Below are 21,339 nucleotides of genomic sequence, written 5' to 3'. Positions count from 1 at the left end.
TGAATTCTTGGTTCAAGTGCCAGAAAACTAGGGTGAATATTCTGATCTTGGGAACGGGATTTGTGAGATTTTTTGTTAATAGTTAACTATATGTTCAGGGTGGTTTATCTATTACAGATATGTTATAAAATCTAAGATTTTTCTGCATTTTCTTACCAGTCTGAAATATGCACATTAGATTTAATTCTCAAGTCTTGAGTAAAAATGTCTTGTATGTTTGTCACAAAGTAAAGACATTTCCTGCAGGGACCATTTCCCCCAGTCTCTCTACCTCAAAGATGGAGACAGGAAGACCAGGGAAAGCCAAAGAAGCAGCAGTATGGATGAGATGCCAGCTCATGATTTATATCCACTCAAATATATTAATACTAGTGTATTTCAACACAGTAAGTATCTTCAGCAGGGGTATTACAGTGCTCTGCATTCTCTGCTATAATTCAATTTCATCTTTAAATGCTGCTAACCAGATATAGGTTAGGTGTTAATTAAAGGATGGTGAAGAGCTAGATGGGAGCTGAGCTACTGCTGACAATTCTCCTTTTGTTGTGGATAATTCTCCTTCAAAAATGTTTCCTCCATTAATAACTATCATAAAGGAAAAAAAAAGATAAATTAGACTGTTTCTCAAAGGCTCTGCTAGTATTAAAATGTGTTGGTAGAGTTAAATTTTGGAATAGTTCAGTTCAGTTCAGTCACTCGTTCATGTCTGACTGTTTGCAACCCCATGGACTGCAGTATGTCAGGATTCCCTGTCCATCACCAACTTCTGGAGTTTACTCAAACTCAGGTCCATTGAGTCGGTGATGCCATCCAACCATCTCAACCTTTGTTGTCCCCTTCTCCTCCCACCTTCAATCTTTCCCAGCATCAGGGTCTTTTCTGATCAGTCAGTTCTTCGCATCAGGTGGCCAAAGTATTGGAGTTACAGCTTCAGCGTCAGTCCTTCCAATGAATATTCAGGACTGATTTCCTTTACAATTGACTGGTTGGATCTCCTTGCAGTCCAAGGGACTCTCAACAGTCTTCTCCAATGCCACAGTTCAAAAGCATCAATTCTTCTGCACTCAGCTTTCTTTATAGTCCAACTCTCACATCCATACACGACTATTGGAAAAACCATAGCTTTGACTAGATGAACCTTTGTCGACAAAGTAATGTCTTTTCTTTTTAATATGCTATCTAGGTTGGTCATAGTTTTTATGCAAAGGAGCAAGTGTCCTTTAATTTCATGCCTCCAGTCACCATCTGCAGTGATTTTGGAGCCCAAGAAAATGAAGTCTGTCACTGTCTCCACTGCTTCCCAATCTATTTCCTGTGAAACGATGGGACTGGATGCCATGGCTTTAGTTTTCTGAATGTTGAGTTATAAGTCAACTATTCCTCTCTCCTCTTTCACTTTCATCAAGAGGCTCTTTAGATCCTCTTCTCTTTCTGCCATAAGGGTGGTGTCATCTGCATACCTGAGGTTTGTTTATATTTCTCCTGCAATCTTGATTCCAGCTTGTGTTTCATACAGCCTGGCATTTCACATGATATACTCTGCATATAAGTTAAATAAGCACAGTGACAATAGTATTCCTTTCTCAATTTGGAACCAGTCTGTTGTTCCATGTCCAGTTCTAACTGTTGCTTCTTGACCTGCATACAGATTTCTCAGGAGGCAGTTAAAGTGGTCTGGTTATTCCCATCTCTTTCAGAATTTTCCAGTTTGTTGTGACCCACACAGTCAAAGGCTTTGGCATAGTCAGTAAAGTAGAAGTAGATGTTTTCCTGGAACTCTCATGCTTTTTTGATGATCCAGTGGATATTGGAAATTTGATCTCTAGTTCCTCTGCCTTTTCTAAATCCAGCATGAACATCTGGAAGTTCACAGTTCATGTACTGTTGAAGCTCGGCTTGGATAATTTTGAGCATTACTTTGCTAGGATGTGAGATGAGTCCAATTGTGTAGTAGTTTGAACATTCTTTGGCATTACCTTTCTTTGGGAATGGAGTGAAAACTAACCTTTTCCAGTCCTGTGGCCACTGCTGAATTTTCCAAATTTGCTGGCATATTGAGTGCAGCACTTTCACAGCATCATCTTTTAGGATTTGAAATAGCTCAACTGGAATTCCATCTCCACTAGTTTTGTTTGTAGTGATGCTTCCTAAGGCCCACTTGACTTCCCATTCCAGGATGTCTGGCTCTAGGTGAGTGATCACACCATTGTGATTAACTGGGTCTTGAAGATCTTTTTGTAGAGTTCTTCTGTGTATTCTTGCCACCTCTTCCTAATATCTTCTGCTTCTGTAAGGTCCATACCATTTCTGTCTTTTGTTGTGCCTATCTTTGTATGAAATGTTCCCTTGGTATCTCTAATTTTCTTGAAGAGATCTCTAGTCTTTCTCATTCTATTGTTTTCCTCTATTTCCTTGCATTGATCACTGAGTACAGTTTTCTTATCTCTCCTTGCTTTTCTTTGGAGCTCTGCATTCAGTTGGGCATATCTTTCCTTTTCTTCTTTGCCTTTAGCTTGTCTTCTTTTCACAGCTATTTGTAAGACCTCCTCAGACAGTCATTTTGTCTTTTTGCATTTCTTTTTCTTTGGAATGGTCTTGATCCCTGTCTCCTGTACAATGTCACGAACCTCCATGCATAGTTCATCAGGCACTCTGTCTATCAGATCTATCCCTTGAATCTGTTTGTCACTTCCACTGTATAATCATAAGGGATTTGATTTAGGTCATACTTTAATGGTCTAGTGGTTTCCCCTAGTGGCTTCAATTTAAGTCTGAATTTGGCAATAAGGAGGTCATGATCTGAATAGATTCAGATATAATATAGGCCTTATTCACAGAGCCCCATGTATCTTCTCATATGTGGGGTAAAGGGTTTGAGAGAAAAAATTTAATGATGAGGAGGAAATCACACACACACACACACACACACACACACACATGTGGACATGTGTGGACATGCCTACAGACAAACATACAAAAGGTACAAACATACAATAGACTTGGAATAGTTTAAGTCCCTAGAATTAAGATACCTTCCCTTAAGAAGTTAAGTATTTTATTATTGTCTATGTGCAAAATACAGTTCAGCTTTCTCCCTAAGTACTCTATTGCTTTCTGATCTTGAATGATGTGAATAGTCAAGCAACATTAAATTAATCCCACTTCTCTAAATTGTCCAAAGAGTTCAAGGGATCTCCTCTTCTGGTGTCCCACAACACCAGAGTACACTTGAGAGGCTGAGTGGGAAAAGAAGAACATTCCAGACAAAAGGAATGGCATGTTTAAAATTGCAGTCAAGAAATGTAAAGTAGATCACAAGAATACATTCCAAGGGAGAGAAGGATGATGAATTTAGACAAATGGCAAAGGTCGTGATGGATTTTTTAAGCATTGTGAAAGAGTTTGGAAAGTAGTGATATGCATCATTAATTGAAAAGAGGAAAATGTCAGGGACATCTGTACTGAGATTTAGTTTGCTAAAGAGTTGCTGCATGGTCACTGATGTATTCCAGTTGGGGCTGCTTGCATTTTGGTCAGGTTGTCGTACATTAATAAATGCATGTACCACAGATAAGTGATGCTTTGGTTACTCCAGAGCAGTGCTGATCAATACAGCTTTCTGTACCTTTTAGACATAATACCTGGTAATAAATTCTAGCTGTTTGCAGATTTTCAGTTCACAAATCCATTGAAAACTTAAAATGAGGCTAGTGCAATCAGGAGGGTAATTTCAATGAAGGAAAAATAGATACAGGCTTGTCCAGGATTAAATGCTAGGAAATATGGACTTAATTCCAAAATCCATTCTGCAAATTCAGAGCAGTATTAAGAACATGGCCAATGTCAGTGACTGCGGGACACACCAAATCTGAAGAGTGAATGTGTTATGGTTCAGAGGCAGATTCCAGCAGAAACTGGCAAAAGTTAAGAAGCACAGACGGCTTGTAGTAAGTCAGAAACATTCTTCCAGACCTGATTCACTGAAGCAGAGTTGTTTTAGAAACACAAGGTGCAGTCTCCACGGGTTGACCTTCATCGATATTAAAGGAGAAACAGATTGATGTAAACATTTTATTGCTTAGGAAGTGATTAACCAAGAAGAAAATAAAGTAAAAGACACCTGAGGGTCTTTCTTCTTGTGCCTCTAGGATTGTTGGCTACCCACTGATAAATATTTCCCACTTCAAGATGGATACCATTTATAAATGAATATTACTTTGGAACCATGCAGGGTTTCTTTTAAATAAATACTGGTCTCTCTGCCGGCAGAACTCAACTTTAAAATAATTCAGGCAACTGATCAAGAAGAATTGAGATGGGCCTGTAGGACTAATTCCTTCATTTCACTGAGTCATAAGTTCCTCAAAAGTAAATAAAGGGAGCAAGTTGGTCCATTTTTCAGAGAGAAAAAGGAGCATGCTTCATTAGTAAATCAGTACTTTCAGACAAAAACAAACTGAAAATATAAAATAAAGCCAAAGATGCAAGAAATGTATTTTGTTTTTTAGATTTTTTTTTTTTTGACGTGGGTTACTTTTTTTTTTTTTTGGTAATCTTAGTTTATTTTTATTTATTTATTTATTTTTTGTAGTGGTTTTTGTCATACATTGACATGAATCAGCCATGGATTTACATGTATTCCCCATCCCAATCCCCCCTCCCACCTCCCTCTCCACCCGATTCCTCTGGGTCTTCCCAGTGCACCAGGCCTGAGCACTTGTCTCATGCATCCAGCCTGAGCTGGTGATCTGTTTCACCCTAGATAATACACATGTTTCAATGCTGTTCTCTCAAAACATCCCACCCTCGACTTCTCCCACAGAGTCCAAAATTCTGTTCTGTACATCTGTGTCTCTTTTTCTGTTTTGCATATAGGGTTATTGTTACCATCTTTCTAAATTCCATATATATGTGTTAGTATACTGTATTGGTGTTTATCTTTCTGGCTTACTTCACTCTGTATAATGGGCTCCAGTTTCATCCATCTCATTAGAACTGATTCAAATGAATTCTTTTTAATAGCTGAGTAATATTACATGGTGTATATGTACCATAGCTTTCTTATCCATTTGTCTGCTGATGGGCATCTAGGTTACTTTTTAAAAAGTCTTTATTGACTTTGTTAAATATTGCTTCTTACAATTTGTTACAATTTTTTTTTTTTTTTTTGGCTATGAGGCATGTGGGATCTTAGCTCGCCAACCAGGAATTGAACCAGCACCCCCTGCACTGGAAGGCAAAGTCTTAACCACTGGACCTCCAGGGAAGTCCCAAGAGATGTATTTTAGAATGACATTCTGTTCCACAGGGAACTGAACTGATTTAAATTTCATAATTATGCCTCACCTTTCAGATATAATATCTGATAAGAAATTCTAGCATGTCATGCTGGTCTTTAAATTTACTCTTTTCCTTTGTAAATACAGGATTAATCATTTTAACTTCAATGTGTTCATAAAATCTAAATGTTATATATCCATTACATGCTTAATTATTTTCACCTTTGTCTTAATTGTATTCTTACCCTGACTTTTTAATCACTACTTTATGCATATTTATATTTTCATTTCTAATAACTTTTAAATAAGAGAAAAAAGGCAATAAAAATTCAGATAATTTTGCAATACCACTGCTCAAGACAAATTGAGAGATACTATAGTATCTATAGGAAGAGATAGTAAGAAATAAATGTTTGCTAGCTAATTATTAATCTCCAAGTTTGGCATAGAAGTCATATAAGGGTGTCAGTACATAATTCACAAAAACAACAGATGTATTTAAAGACAAATGTGTTAAAACCAAGAGTAACCTCATCTGTTTTCTATACTTCAGTATCAGCATTTAGTTAGAGTTTTAGGACATTCATAGGTGATGGGGGGACAGACAAGTGTAACTTCAGCAGGGATACACATAGGTGAGAAGAGGTGAAGATTGATTGGGTAATACTGGGGTGTGGGGGCTTCCCTGATAGCTCAGTTGGTAAAGAATTCACCTGCAATGCAGGAGATCCTGGTTCGATTCCTGGGTCGGGAAGATCCTCTGGATAAGGGATAGGCTACCCACTCCAGTATTCTCATGCTTCCCTTGTAGCTCAGCTAGTAAAGCATGCACCTGGCAATGTGGGAGACCTGGGTTCGATCCCTGGGTTGGGAAGATCCCCTGGAGAAGGGAAAGGCTACCCACTCCAGTATTCAGGCCTGGAGAATTCCATGGACTGTATAGTCCATGGGGTCGCAAAGAGTTGGACACGACTGAGTGACTTTCACACTCACTGAGCACCACCAGGGTACTTAAGGATGAACTTTGTCTCACTCTTCACAACAGCCCCTTCTTTCACTATACATATTTTTTTTTGACACCTACAGCATGGCAGGCACTATACTTGGCAGCGACAAGGCTGAACAAGAACAAGCCAGTCTCTGCACTGGTGAAAGTTACATTTCAGTACAGAAAACAAGGAAGTAAACAAACAAAAACAATGACAAGTTAGATCAGCACCATGAATGATACAAATGAGCAGAAATAGCAAATAATAAGAGGAAACAACAATACATAGAAAGATCAAGAAAGACTGCTTTAAGAAAGGATTTTATCGTTAATCAAAGGAATAAATAGAGCTGTCCAAGTAGGAAATAGAAAAAAAAAAAGAGTGGGGTAGCAGAAAGAGCGGGGTAGCATGTGCAAAGGCCCTGGGATAAGAAAGATCCTTACTACTGAGTTGGAGGCAAGAGGAGAAATAGAAAAATCATTAGGAGGTTATTGGTGGCAATCCAGCTGAGAGAAGTTTCTCCTACATTAAGAGTATTAAAGATGAAAGGAAGTAAACAGTTTCAAGATGTATTTTGGAGGTAGAGATAGATTTTGTGTTACTACTTGCCACATTTCTTTATTAATATCCCCCACATAACAGATGATAAAATAGCCTTAAAGAATAGGAAATTAAACTCTTACAGCAACTTCAGGATGAAGTTATATACACTGCCTTCTCTAAAACCCTTTCCACTGCATCTCACTTTTCACTTTGTTACTATAGGGTCAATGGAGGTTTTATAGAGTCCTGAAAGTAGAAGACTTTGCCAGTCAAATGATTTTGGATTAGACTATGCTTTGATAATCTGGACAGTTTATAGATTTCCAGTTCACAAATCCGTAACTTCATTTCATTTGAAAGGGGCATTAAATTCCACCTGTACAAAATGTTAAGATACCCATATTTCTTCCAGATCTGTAGCAATTCTGAACCATATACTGTTTTTGCCATAAGTCTAAATTGGGTAATTTGAGTGATCAACCTGTTTTTTTCAACTTTGCTAAAAATACACGTCTCAACCTGTGTTTAAAATGACTGGTTGCTGATATTGCCCGCCTCACCAAGTCAACACATTGATAACGCTTGAAACAAGCAGGCTAAACTCGAAAGGACCTTGCTCTTAATAAACTCAGTACTTCAGCAGGTTTTTTTCCCCCATTTTTATTCTATATTTACTGTGGCGATTTTGCTCACCAGTACTTTCATCTCTTCTTTTTTGGTACATGATAGTCTTGCATTTCTTCACCCTGTTGGGTTGACTTGGCATACCCCTTGCTCTGGAAGTACTTAGGAGCCACTGTCCAATTCTCCCCTCCCCCACTGCAGGGTCTGGTGATGTTCGAGGCCTTTGTTAGCCCAGGTGTCTGAGCAGGAGGACCTGCAGCCAAGTCTCCCCACCTGACCCTCAGCAGACATGTGGTAGGAGGGCAAAAGAACTTGATTGTTTTAAGACACTAAGATTTAGAGGTTTATTGTTGTTGCTGCTGTTACACAACCTCATCTCCTTGACATAAGTTCCTTCATGTTCTTGACGTGAAAGAAAATACAAATTTCCAAATCAAAGAAGCATGACAGATGGAAGAGTTGGCAGAAAATGAGAAGGTTTGGGTTGAAATGGACCTGGTTTTAATCCAGTCTCTGTACTTTACTCACTCTCTGAGCCTTCTTTTACTCAGCTGTTAAAGAGGGATAATAGCATAGTTGTTCTATGGCAATTTAACATGCCAAGTGCCTATAAGGATGCAAAACCATAGATGATATTCAATATAAATAGCTATTTTTGTGAGGGATAGGGCTTCCCTAGTGACTCAGATGGTAAAGAATCCATCTGCAACGTGGGAGACCTGGGTTCAATCCCTAGGTTGGGAAGATCTCCTGGAGGAAGGCATGGCAACTCACTCCAGTAGTCTTGCCTGGAGAATCTCCATGGACAGAAGAGCCTGGTGGGCTACAGTCCATGGGGTCGGACATGACTGAACGACTAAGCACAGCACAGTGGTAAATTGACTAACAGTCAAAAAGGAAATATCCATGTAGGTAGGACTGAATCTGAAGAGGATGCAAAAGTGAGGGGTGGTGGGGGGATTGTCATCTATCCCTTCACTTCCCCTTTCTTCTCTCCTATGCAAACTTCTTCCTAGTCACGAGTATGTGCTTCCCTCTTCTCTGTGTAACTTAATGCTTTCTTTGCCTTCTTCCAACCCCTCCACTACAAACTGCTCCCAGAAAAGTCTGTATCACTCATTAAACCATGCATTAAAATAGCTGCATTTTAATAGGAAATAACTTGAGTTAATGGACCCAAGCTCCAACTTGGTATTCATCTCATGGCACTCAGGTGAAGGGAAGTGGGGTATCTTTCACCCAAACCCAGGATGCCAAAGAGGATTCCTCAGGCTTGTTAGTTCCACTAAGCTGGGTAGGTCTCCTGTGTAGTCTTTAAGGAAGACTTTGATAAGGCTTCCATTTATGAGACTGTCCAGAATCTGCTGGGAAATTATCATGATAGTTTGGCAGAATCTCCCACGGGCTCAGAAGTAGGGACTGGCATTGCTGGTGCTGTGTGTTTGTGTGTCTGCATGACTTGAAAATGTACAATGCCTTTCTGTGTTATCTCCACGTTAAGCCTCAGTGCAATCCTGCAAAAAGGCATTAAGATTATCATGGCAGGTTATAGAACTAAAGCGTAAAGCTTTAAATCATTTACCAAATTCACATAGATGGGAAGCAGAAGAATATATACCCAAAACCATTAGCTCTGATTTCAAGTGTGATACACTTTCTCCTTTTCACTATCATTTTTTTTTCCTGCCTGGAAGGAGCAAATTTGGTAACATTTATTGACTTTAATAGCACGACATCATGAAATGCAGGTGTTTCTCCCAAGTCATATAATTGGGAATGTGAAATTATGCTTTCTACATTTATAAAATAACTGAAAAACAGAAAGAAGACACATGAGGGTTAAAAAAAACTATAAATATGCTCTTGAAAATAAAATTAAGGTGATGTATCCTGTATGGCCATGTATTCTGGCTAAGAATAATACTCATGGCTTCAGAGAAATCCATTTTTTCCTATGTGAATGAAAAGAGGAGGAAATGAAGAAGGATGTTAAATTTTTGAGTCCCATCATTTCTTTAAGAAACTGTAATTATTTCCTCATGGCTAATATAATTTATAATATTCTATCTCTTCTCAATTTTAAACACTGGAAACATCTTGTAAGATACAATGAAAACACAGGATTTGTAGCCAGATAAATCTGGATTTCAACACTGGTTTGATCATCTGAAGTTATAGATGTTGGGAAAGTAAGGTAATTAAGTAGAGATGGGCCTAAAATGGAAGTTTTTCATCTCTAAAATGGAAGTTTGTATTAACAACCTCATAGGATGTTAGTATTATATGATATAGTGAATAGAAAACTTTTATATACTTGTAACTCTTAGAAAATGTTACTTTTGTTTTCCCTTTGCATCATAAAGATTCACATTATTCTCTGATTCCTATTCTCAAGAAACATATAGTCAAGATTTTATTAACTTAAGAAGTATTGGAGAGAAGGAAGGAAGGGAGGGAAGTAGGGAGGTAGCGAGAAAGGGAGGAAGGAGAGAAGGGAGGGAGCAAGGGAAGAATGAAAGAAAAATCCCTAATAAGAAAAACAATTCAAAATTATGTGGAGATACTTTTCTTTCTCTTAATGATTTAGTACTGTTCTGTCAACAGAGATTGGAAGGCCCTAGAATTATTCTGTCCTTCACCTCTTTCCCCAATAGAGACATAAGTGTTGTAAAACCTCTTAATAACACTTTTGAGAATATCACTAGAAATTGGTCATTTGTTCCCAAAAAAGAACCTCCTGCTTGAAAGACTTTTGCCCTGTTTGATTTTGTCATTTATTCTTGGGTGAAATTGTTACAGAAATTCATTTCAGGACCACTAATCTCATCACTATACTAAATTTTACATTTATCTTTTAGACAACTGACCAGACATCTAATGCAAGGCTATGAAACAGAGGAATTTTCCATTACCCAGTCTAGGACTGGTCTTAGCTGAATTTTTGCTACTATGCCACTTCAGGTAGTTATTGTCACCTTCACCTACCAGGAGAACCTCTACAGGTTTGGGTAATTATCTTGATTGTAAAGAAGGCTTAGTTGCTCGTAGAGTTTCAGAGTGTGAAATGTGAAATTGTTAAGTACACAATGAGTGTTGTCAAATGAATCCTATCATGCAGTCCCTCTATTTCCAACAATCATTAGTATATGGACAGATACCCTGAGTAATTATGGGCATTTATAACTAGGTTTCACTGAGGAACCATTTCAAGAAAATGATTTGTTCAGCTCTGTACCAGATTAGTAATAGCCGGGGGTTGGCAAAATCTCCCACCGTGACTATGAAAACATAACAAGAAGTGTTGATACAAAACGAACTCTAGAAATATGCTTGAAGTTTCATTATTTTTCCAAAAACAATTGCATCACTTCCCAGAAACATAAGTACATGTCTTTTCAACCACTGTTTTTCTTTTTTTAAAACTATTTGGGGGTGTACATAAATACAATGATGAAATGAAAAAGTGCTGCCAGTGGAGTTTTACTGGCACAACCTTTAAGTCAATCTAACCCATTAGATTAATACTGAACAATGTTCTATGTGACCATGAATAGCTTTCAGAGGTGTCCAGAGCACCCACCTGACGTGGTGTCAACAATTGACACTCAACCCAGAATGAGACTTCAATGAGTAGATAAAGCATAAATACAACTGCTTGTCATGTTCTTTTGAAGGTTTGTGTATAGACTTGAAATCATAAATAAAATCCCCAAATAAGCAACCTGACTCAAGAAGGCAATCACTGAACATACCAATATCTTCTGGATTCATACCTGTTTGAATGCTCACTTGTTCAAATGACTTTGTAAATCCTTAATTATTCTCTTTTCAATGAGTAACATCTGGTCTCCCTTCAGACTTCAACATGTTGATGAGTATATTGCTCTGATTTGGAAATTACCAGAGTAAAAATGTGACTTTTCAAGCAGTGAAATCAATCTGAACTGGTAACATAAGGGCAAGAATTCTTACAACTTCCCACTCTTCCTAGAATAAATAGAGCAATTTGATTTTAATTTGATCATTTAAAACCTGGTACAACACAAAATCTTTCCCACCACAGGGTTTATGACCTTTTTACTGTTTATTTATGGGAAAAACTTCCAGATATTTCAGTATCATAAATGTGATCACTTTTGAATTGTCTTTCCTAATTGGAGTCAGGGTTGGCATGTGTCATTGAGATTTTTATTCCATTCCTAAACACATTAAATTCCCAAAGCAACATCATTTAGGTCTTGTGATCTTGGAGTTTAGATACAACTTCCTCCCTATATCAACCAACCATTCCGTTATGGTTGAACTGTTCCCCTTGCCCCAGTTAAATTCATATGGTGAAGTCCTAATCCCTAGTGCCTCACAATGTGACCTTATTTGAAAATAAGGTGATTTTCAGATGCCATTTGTTAAGATGAGGTCTTGCTGGAATATAATGGGCCTCAACAGTTAGAACTGGACATGGAACAACAGATAGGTTCCAAATAGGAAAAAGAGTATGTCAAGGCTGTATATTGTCACCCTGCTTATTTAACTTATATGCAGAGTACATCATGAGAAACGCTGGGCTGGAGGAAGTACAAGCTGGAATCAAGATTGCCAGGAGAAATATCAATAACCTCAGATATGCAGATGACACCACCCTTAAGGCAGAAAGTGAAGAAGAACTCAAGAGCCTCTTGATAAAAGTGAAAGAGGAGAGTGAAAAGGTTGGCTTAAAGCTCAACATTCAGAAAACTAAGATCATGGCATCCGGTCCTATCACTTCATGGCAAGTAGATGGGGAAACAGTGGAAACACTGAGAGACTTTATTTTTTTGAGCTCCAAAATTACTGCAGATTGTGATTGCAGCCATGAAATTAAAAGACGCTTGCTCCTTCAAAGGAAAGTTATGACCAACCTAGATAGCATATTAAAAAGAAGAGACATTACTTTGTCAACAAAGGTCTGTCTAGTCAAGGCTATGGTTTTTCCAGTGGTCATGTATGGATGTGAGAGTTAGACTATAAAGAATGCTGAGAGCTGAAGAATTGATGCTTTTGAACTGTGGTGTTGGAGAAGACTCTTGAGAGTCCCTTGGACTGCAAGAAGATCCAACCAGTCCATCCTAAAGGACATCAGTCCTGGGTGTTCATTGGACGGACTCATGCTGAAGCTGAAACTCCAATAACTTTGGCCACCTGATGTGAAGAACTGACTCATTTGAAAAGGCCCTGATGCTGGGAGGGATTGGGGGGAGGAGGAGAAGGGGATGACTGAGGATGAGATGGTTGGAAGGCATCACTGACTCAATGGACATGAGTTTGGGTGGACTCTGGAAGTTGGTGATGGACAGGGAGGCCTGGCGTGCTGCGGTTCATGGGGTCACAAAGAGTTGGACATGACTGAGTGACTGAACTGAACTGAATTGAACTAAACCAATAGGACTCATATTCTTATTTTTAAAAACTGAGCAATTTAGACATGAGACATACACACAAGGAGAGTGTTATGTGGGGTGAAGTGTCTATAAGTCAAATTATGTCAAAGATTGCCAGCAAACCACCAGAAATTAGGAGAGTATCATGGATCAGAACCTCCCTCACCGTCCATGGGGGAAACCAAGCCTTCCAACTTCTTGATGTTGGACTTCCATCCTGCAAAACCATGAGAGAAATTCTGATGTTTAAGCTGCTCAATCTGTGGTACTTTGGTATGGCAGCCCTAGCAAACTAATACAACTTCTTCACTGTTGTGGTAGCAAATAGTCTCCTTGGTGATTCTCTTTTTATCTCTGTTCCTATATATTAAATGAGAATATTTGCAAATTAGCAGTGTTCTTAGCCTTCAAAATGATGTTTATTTGTTTTTTTTAAAGACAATATCTTTCAGCATTGCCTTGGCCTTCCAAAAGGTGAAAAAAGATGAGACTTAGGAGAGAGAATAAGACAGTATGCTATCTGATTATACCTTTCTTTAAAAAAAAAAATCATAGCAACTGGCTAGGTACATACTAACACTGAAAAACATTTTGATAAAAGTGTGAGCCTCAGTCATACATAATTAGAGCCAAATGGGCAGTCAGCCAATGTTTTTAAGCGGAAAGTTAAGCAACAGAAGGATTTCACATAGTAAAATAAATAATGAAGTATATTTGAGATCAGGAAAGAGAGAAGGGCATGACTCTGATCAATTGGGAAACCAAAAAAGAATCCACAAAATCAAACTGCTATTTAGAAAATATGAAAGGAGTCATGTCAAGGGAAAGGCAGCAATCAGCACCAGGACTGAAGTCATGACTTACCTAGTCATAGGAGAATCTGGGATAGGTGAGTTTCCTAAACTACATACACTCCATACTTCCAACTCTCTGGGCCTCATTTGATATACAGAGTTCTCAAACTTTAGCGTGCATGAGAATCACCCAGAGGGCTTCTAAAACACAGATTACTGGGCTCCAGGCTTGAGGTTTCTGATTCAGGGCCAGATGGGGCCATAAAATTAGCATTTCTAATAAATTCCCTAATAGTGCTAATGTATTGGTCTGGGGATATACTTTGAGAAACACTAGACCTCATCAATGTTGTCATATCTGCCTGATGAGAAGAATCACCTAGAAGAAGTTTATTTTAAAACTACAAAATCCTAGGTCTCATACCAGAATTTCAGACTCAACCTCCAGGGAAGGGACTGATGTTTTTATTTTAATAAAATAAACTTTGAGTGGTTAGTATGACTGGGTAAGTTTGAGAAACACTGTGCCAAATCTCCTTGAATTCCCTTCTAGAGTCTGTCATTTTCCCACATGGTACCAATGGGTAGGTTTTGAAATATAGCAGTAGTTGCAAGATAAATTAAGAGTAGCACAATCACGGGGTTCTGTAATCCTAATCTACTAGACCTGTGGGCCAACCATAGAACTGCACTCCTCTTCATGAACAGATGCCCTGTGAGACAATCTTTATTAACACCAGTCATACTCTGATAGCTGATGTGGAGGGTGACTAATGAATGGGCCTAAGACCAGAATCAGGACAGAGGCTACTGGGGTAATTCAGATGGGAAATGATGGAGACATAGATTTAAAACATGGTACTGATGATGAAAAGACAGAATTGAGAAATACTGGTAGAATTAATAGAACATGAAAGAAGGTTAGCTATATAAAAAAGGTTAATTCAATCTTTTTTCCCCATTTTTTCAGCCTTATTAAATATATATTACCACATTTTCCCTACTCTCTCTTAATCTTCTTAGTTTTACACTTAGTTAGTTTTGCTTGAATATCTATTTCTATTCTTTACCAGCAGAAGCAGTAGCCTCTCTCACCACTACCACCACAATCAGATTTATGGAGGACATATTACTAAATCATACTTTGTCTAATCTTGTAACAAATTTACATCCTTTTGTTTTAATCCTGTGTTTCTATTGGTAGTCTCGTTTTAGTTTAACTCTGTATTGTAAAGGGCACTGTGGCTTTTTAGTGTGGAATCTCTTCTGCCCTTCCTATGCCATAGTATTTTAGTGCTTATTACTTAAGTTCTCAAGTTTTCTGTGTATACATGCATTTCAATTATAAGTTAACTAAACTGATAAAAACCATAATCAGCAGCCACTAACTTTCTTTCAGAAATCAACTAATGATGGTTATTCATTTACTACAGCTCTGGTATGCTTATTTCAAAAAAGAGAACACTATGCTTTGCTCAAAAAAAATCATAAAATGAAAATTTTCTACTGCCCTCATATGTGAAAATTAGGTTCATCTTATTCCACAAGCTATATATCTTCAGCAGCACTTTCATTTAATTCTAAGTATAGTAAAATTCAGTCCCTATACCAAGGTAAGAAATAACTTAGCTAACAAAAGACAGGTTAGTTTTATATGTAGATTTCTATTTAGCTAATTTTTTTTTCTAACAGCAATTGCCCCGTTCTCTACAAATATTTGCAGTTGTTTTCTTCAAAAAGTCTAAAGAAGACGCTTTGCACTGCTCAGATTTAAAGACTGACCAAAAGAACACAACATCAAAGAGGAAAAGTAAATAAAGAATCAACTGTCAACTAAATGCCACCTTCCCCATACTAAGCACACCCAAGTGTCTCAGGCATTACTTAATAGAGATTGCAGTCAGGCCACTTAGACTCTCCATCAAGTTTTTATTGAACAATTTCTTTGTGTTCAGTACAGTGCTGGGCTCTCTAGGTACAAGAGATATATAAAACAGAGGTCCTTCCTACAGAGGGTTTACATTATGGTTGAGAAATTAAAAAATAAAAGCTACAAAAACTCTTAAAAATGCATATTGTTCAAATTATTTTTACATAAAGTACTTCAGATAATGACAATAAAATGAAATCTTAGAACTTGAATAAAACAGAGAAGCACTTTAATCTATGGGATAAGCCTAGACGTATTTTGAATTAAAATATTCAGTAAAAGCCTGGAATCATGAAAAACATAAGCACTAATATTTTTAAGACAGACATATAAGTATTCGTAGTGATTAATTAAAAGTATATCAAGCTAAGCATGTTTTATTCAGATCCTTAAGGTGCCTGAATAATTACGATTATCGTAGCAATAGACTTTTAAAAGTGCTTCCAAGTACTGAAGAGACTGAAAACATTTTTGTTCTCTTAAGTAGCTTATATGGTTTTCTTATAACCGGGTTTTCCTTATTTATTGAATTTTTGAAAGTCATTCTTGTAGACACTAAAAACGCAGATCACTTCAACACTGCTTGAATTTTCATATATTTCGTGGACCATAGTCCACTTGTAAGATACATGTACAAATTTATAGGTTTTCCAGGTGGTGCTAGTGATAACACCCTGCCTGCCAATGCAGGAGATATTAAGTGACGTGGGCTTGATCCTTGGGTTGGGAAGATCCACAGTCAAGAACCAGATCTATACTGCCCACTTTTAAAGCATATTAATATCGTATATATTTTGTATATGTATTTCTTTGAGCTTTACAATAGTTATTATAATTGTGATAAAATTGTAGATCAAGCACTATTTTCTACATGTAACGTTCTTTTGGCAGAGTTCCAAAGAGATTTATTTTATTTTGAGGTTTAGTTCTGTCTTCAATTACGTGATTATGAGAACTCTTGTTTATTGAGGATAATAAAGAAAATGTAGATGAAGACACTTGTTAAAAATCAGTATGTGTTACTGAACCATGACCCAGAGTATCTGAGAACATATGTTACAGAGGTTATTATCTCAGGAGAATTTAGCATGAAATGTATACATTTCTGTGGTTTAAAGATAGAAGTATCAAAAGTACTTTATACTGATACATATTGTCTCTACATCAGATTTCAGATTAACTGGACAAAGATATTCTTAATTGTATGAGCAATATTTTTACCAAATAATCATTATTTTTCAAGTTTTTCTTATTACTTTAAACTTTCACATATAGAGTTTTAATAAACATTATCATATTAAACTGCATGTGATTATTCTGTCTGGATGTAGCATTTTTAAATCAGAAAGTTTAACATGAAATTTCCCAAGACGAACAATAGCATGGAAACAAAGAGCTTCCTATCACATTCATTTAAATTTTTTTTTCATTTAAATTTACAACAGTTAGTATCATACATGAATGTTACCTTTGCTGAGAGTTTGCCATATAAGCATTTTTTGTGGTGTTAAATACTGTACTAGTGGCATGAGGCCCATGAAGGAGATATAAGAAAAGTGTCCTGTTCACCATGAAATAGAATTTTGTTAAGGGAAAAAGACGCACATAATGAAAATCTTTAAGGAATGATATAGCAATTATCAAAATGAGCACTACATGTTCAGAGGTGGAGAGAGAGGTAAGAAAATAACAAGGACAGAGTAGTCCTCCCTTATTCTTAGAGAATACAGTCCAAGACCCTAGTGGATGCTTGAAACCACAGATAGTACCGAACCCCACACATACTTATGTGTATGTACTATGTTTTTTGCTTGTACATAATGTACCTATTTTAAAATTTTAATATACAAATTAGGTACAGTAAGAGATTAATAATGATAACCAATGAAGTTTGAGGTGTGTCAGCAAAACTAGTACAAATTTCTTTTTCCTTCTTCACAATTTCAAAGATAGACTTTTTTTTACATAGATTTTTAGCAACTTTAGCATATTTTTTTTTCCTTTTCTTATTAAACAGAGAACTTCCACTTAAAGGAAGTATTTTACAGCTTCCCTTCGGCATATCCAAATGACCAGCATCAGTACTCTTGGGCTTTGGAGCCTTTGTTAAGTGTGAAGCATATTAAATGCTTGAAGAACAAGCCCTGCAAAACCTCAGTGGTGGCTTGGATAACTAAGTAGGCTACCACATGTCTAATGAATAGGATATGCTGGACAAAGGGATGATTCATATCCTAGGTGAAACAGAGCAGGACCCTAGGAGATTTTATCAGGCTACTCGGAATGGCATGCAATTTTAACACTTATGAATTGTTTATTTCTGGAATCTTCCATTTAATATTTTCAGTCTGTGTTTGACCACTGGTAACTAAAATTGTGAGTAACGAGCAGCTTCTGTACTTAAATTGTCCAAAGGCTAAGGACAAGATGTGATTCAAACATGCGGGAGATGAGTAGGTTTTGTGTGGCCAAAAATAATAACCATGAGGTATTAGCATAAAGAAGAATAACATCCAGGGATTTGAAGTTGGTTCTGTCCATGATATTTCAACCCACATGGTCAGGGAGCCAGTTTATAGTTGAAATTGAGGACTTGTATTATACAATCGGAGGTAAGTCTAGATAAAGAATTAATCACAGTTAATACTTATTGAGCACCTATTGTGTTGCATTCATTTTACATACCTTATCACAGTAACCTCACGGTAAGTATTATAGCCTTTAGTTTACAGATTAATTCATTGAGACTCAATGAAATTAACTCTCTCAAGTTTATAGAGCTAATGAATGGCACAGCCAGATTTAAATACAAATTTGATTCCAGAACCCATGATTTTATTATTAGATCACACTGTCTTATAAATGAAATATCAGTACAACAATTCTCACATCCCACTGTGCTATAGGGAAAACAATAAACCTGGAATCAAAAAGCTTACACTTGGATTTGAAATCTTACATCAGCTAAGTGACATTGGGCAAGCCCTCTGTAAACCTTACCCTCTTTTGTAAAATTAAAATAGTAAATAGATGATAGACAAACATAGCTGGATGATGGACAGACAGAGGTAACAGGAGTATAAACAGCCCTATGATGGCCTGCAAATTCTACTTGCTCAGTAAAACATGTTGAATTTAAACCTGAATGAAGGGATATGTACAGCATGTGCTAGTTACCCAAGGCCATTTCAATATAAGTTTGAGTGAAAATAATTATAGTTTATAGATAATTCACAACTGGTTCAACCACACCAAAGGGATGATTTAACCATTTTGGTTTCATTTCACTGACAGAAATGACAGTTAGTCACAGTGTCGGATCCTATTGCTAAACTGCTGATACTATAGTATCATCTCTTTCCACGATATCCTTGTAGATGGCAGCATGGCCCTTGGCATAGACACAACAATAAACAGGTGTTGAATGAGGTGAATTGGGAGAGGGAAAAGAAGGAGGAAGAAAGGGGACAGAAAGATAAGGGAAAGAAATGTTGGTTGAATTTGTGGGTAGAAAAAGGCAATTATAGGGCTTCCCTGGTAACTCAGTTGGTAAAGAATCTGCCTGCAATGCAGAAGACTTTGGTTCAATTCCTGGGTTAGGAAGAGCCCCTGGAGAAGGGATAGGCTACCCACTCCAGCATTTTTGGGCTTCCCTGGGCTCAGTTAGTAAAGAATCTGCCTGCAATGCAGAAGACCTGGATTCGATCCCTGGGTTGGGAAGATCAATCCCTGGGTTGGAGGAGGGCATGGCAACTTATTCCAGTATTCTTGCCTGGAGAATCCCCAAGGACAGAGGAGCCTGGTGGTCTGCAGCCCATGGGATTGCAAACAGTTGGACATGACTGAGCGACTAAGCATAGCACAAAGGCAATTATTGCTTGGGAAATCCTATGGACGGAGAAGCCTGGTAGGCTACAATCCATGGGGTCACAGAGTCAGACAAAATTTAGTAACTGAGCATGCACACACAAGGGCACATCAGGTAAGAAATAGTAGATGACTCAGTATTTTTTTTGAAGTCCACAGAATTTCTTATTTCACACAAACCAGATCCTTTTATTCCATAAAAAAGTAACAAAACTTGGTAGTTTATAACTATATCATTTATTAATTTTGCCTTTTGTAAGCCACCCAAGAAGCAATTGTAAGAAATACTGAATTGCTAGGAGTGAATCAGAAGCTATACCTGGATTTTTTTTAATGCTCCAACTCAGTAGTTAATCACTTAGCTTCATTATTATTTTCTATGACATTTCAAGAGCACCTTTAGCTGTATCACAGCTTTCACTCTTCAAAGACAGAAAAATGATAATTAAGCTGCTTACTGTGTAACTGAATGATACACAACCAAAATACAGATTTAGGACTTTTAGTTCCCAGCTTAGCACAGAAGAATATAACATCTCCAAAATATTAATTACACATTTTACATAAATATCTTTGGTCATGGTATCTTCCTGCTTTCATTTGGCATCCTTTTCTATCTTGTGGAGTTTATGTCTTGTTAACTGAATTCTTGCTCTCAATAAGTTGACTTTTCACTGACAAAAGCTTGCACTGATTTTTCAAATTCATTGTAAAATCAAAACTACCATAAAATGATAGCCATAAACCATAAAATTGATAGCACATCAGTTGAGATTCACATAAAGGTTTAAAGTTGGGGGAAATTCCAGGGAGATGGGATTTTCTTTTTCTCATTTTTTCACAGTCACCATCTGTTCAATCTTGCCCAACTTCTTAAATGTAATACTCAATATCCAGTCCAAGAAGCTGACTGAATACTTAAAGACATAGGTTACAGTAATAAACTTGGTCTCAGTGAATATTACTGACAAGAAAAAAAGTTAAAAAATTTTTAAAAGATGAAAAAGAAGAAATAATCCACATCAAAACATAAAATTCTCCTTCTCAGGTGGGAAGAAACACACAAACTCAGGGACAGCAATTGCAATAAAAAGTCCAACTTCATTCTTTGATTATCTGTTAGAATAGAAAGAAAAAATATAATAAGCATGGATAGGGATATACTTTGTATGGTGTGAGGACTAAAGTGTAAGTAAGAAATATAATGTCTTAGACATCAAAACATTCTCGTTTAAAGTAGTTACAACTGTGTTTTATAAATAAAAGCAATGTAAATAATTCTGGATTTTTGATCACCTAAAAGCCTCCACATTATCTGATTATACTAAATGAATGACTTTATTCTGAGTAATTTTTCTGGTTTCCAAGATTATAATCCAGAAGAATAATCAAATTGAAAAACTATATCAACTGTACACACATCAAATGGTCAAATAATCTTGCCTTAAAAACAAACCCTAATCAGTGTATAACTGTACCCTAAAAACATGTAAGGAAGAGTACCAATTAAAAGAGCCATGAAATACAGTTTTTTTTCCTATCAAACCAATAAAATATTGTGTGTGTGTGTTTTAAGATAACATACAGCACTAGTTAGAGTAAAGCAAAGTAAAAACTCACACATGGCTGATGAAATTTTCAATCACTAATAATTCTTTTGAAAAGCAGTCAGACTATAGGCATCTTTCAAGATTATTAAAAATTTACATATTATTTATTCCTTAAAGTATACTTTTATTGAAAACAATCACAAACATTAAAAGAAAAACTTCAGTCTTTGGGTAATGATGCAGTTCTGTTTATCATGGTGTCAGATCTGATCACAGATTATGATTAAATAAACTATGGTGTATCCTTTTAATAGACTATTATATAAATATTAAAATTACTTTAAAA

General features: G+C 36.8%; 1 protein-coding gene across 7 annotated transcripts in view; it reads right to left on the bottom strand.

Moving 5' to 3' along the window:
* Window positions 1–21,339, bottom strand: part of PTGER3 (prostaglandin E receptor 3) — a 239,154-nt gene that overhangs the window by 126,891 nt on the left and 90,924 nt on the right. For 3 of the 7 annotated variants that reach the window (XM_065911010.1, XM_065910962.1, XM_065911001.1), the window contains one exon: window positions 15,614–20,559. The exons of the other annotated variants lie outside the window; for them this stretch is intronic. Coding sequence is in view for 1 of the 3 variants with exons in the window: in XM_065911001.1 (XP_065767073.1) it covers window positions 20,545–20,559 (15 nt within the window). In the remaining 2 variants the exon portion in view is untranslated. Of the gene's footprint in view, window positions 1–15,613; window positions 20,560–21,339 lie in introns of those variants that run through there. 7 annotated transcript variants of the gene reach the window in all.

The sequence above is a fragment of the Muntiacus reevesi genome, chromosome 1 (genome assembly GCF_963930625.1).
Source record: "Muntiacus reevesi chromosome 1, mMunRee1.1, whole genome shotgun sequence".
Classification (NCBI taxonomy): domain Eukaryota; kingdom Metazoa; phylum Chordata; class Mammalia; order Artiodactyla; family Cervidae; genus Muntiacus; species Muntiacus reevesi.
This window is presented reverse-complemented; position numbering and strand designations above follow the sequence as displayed.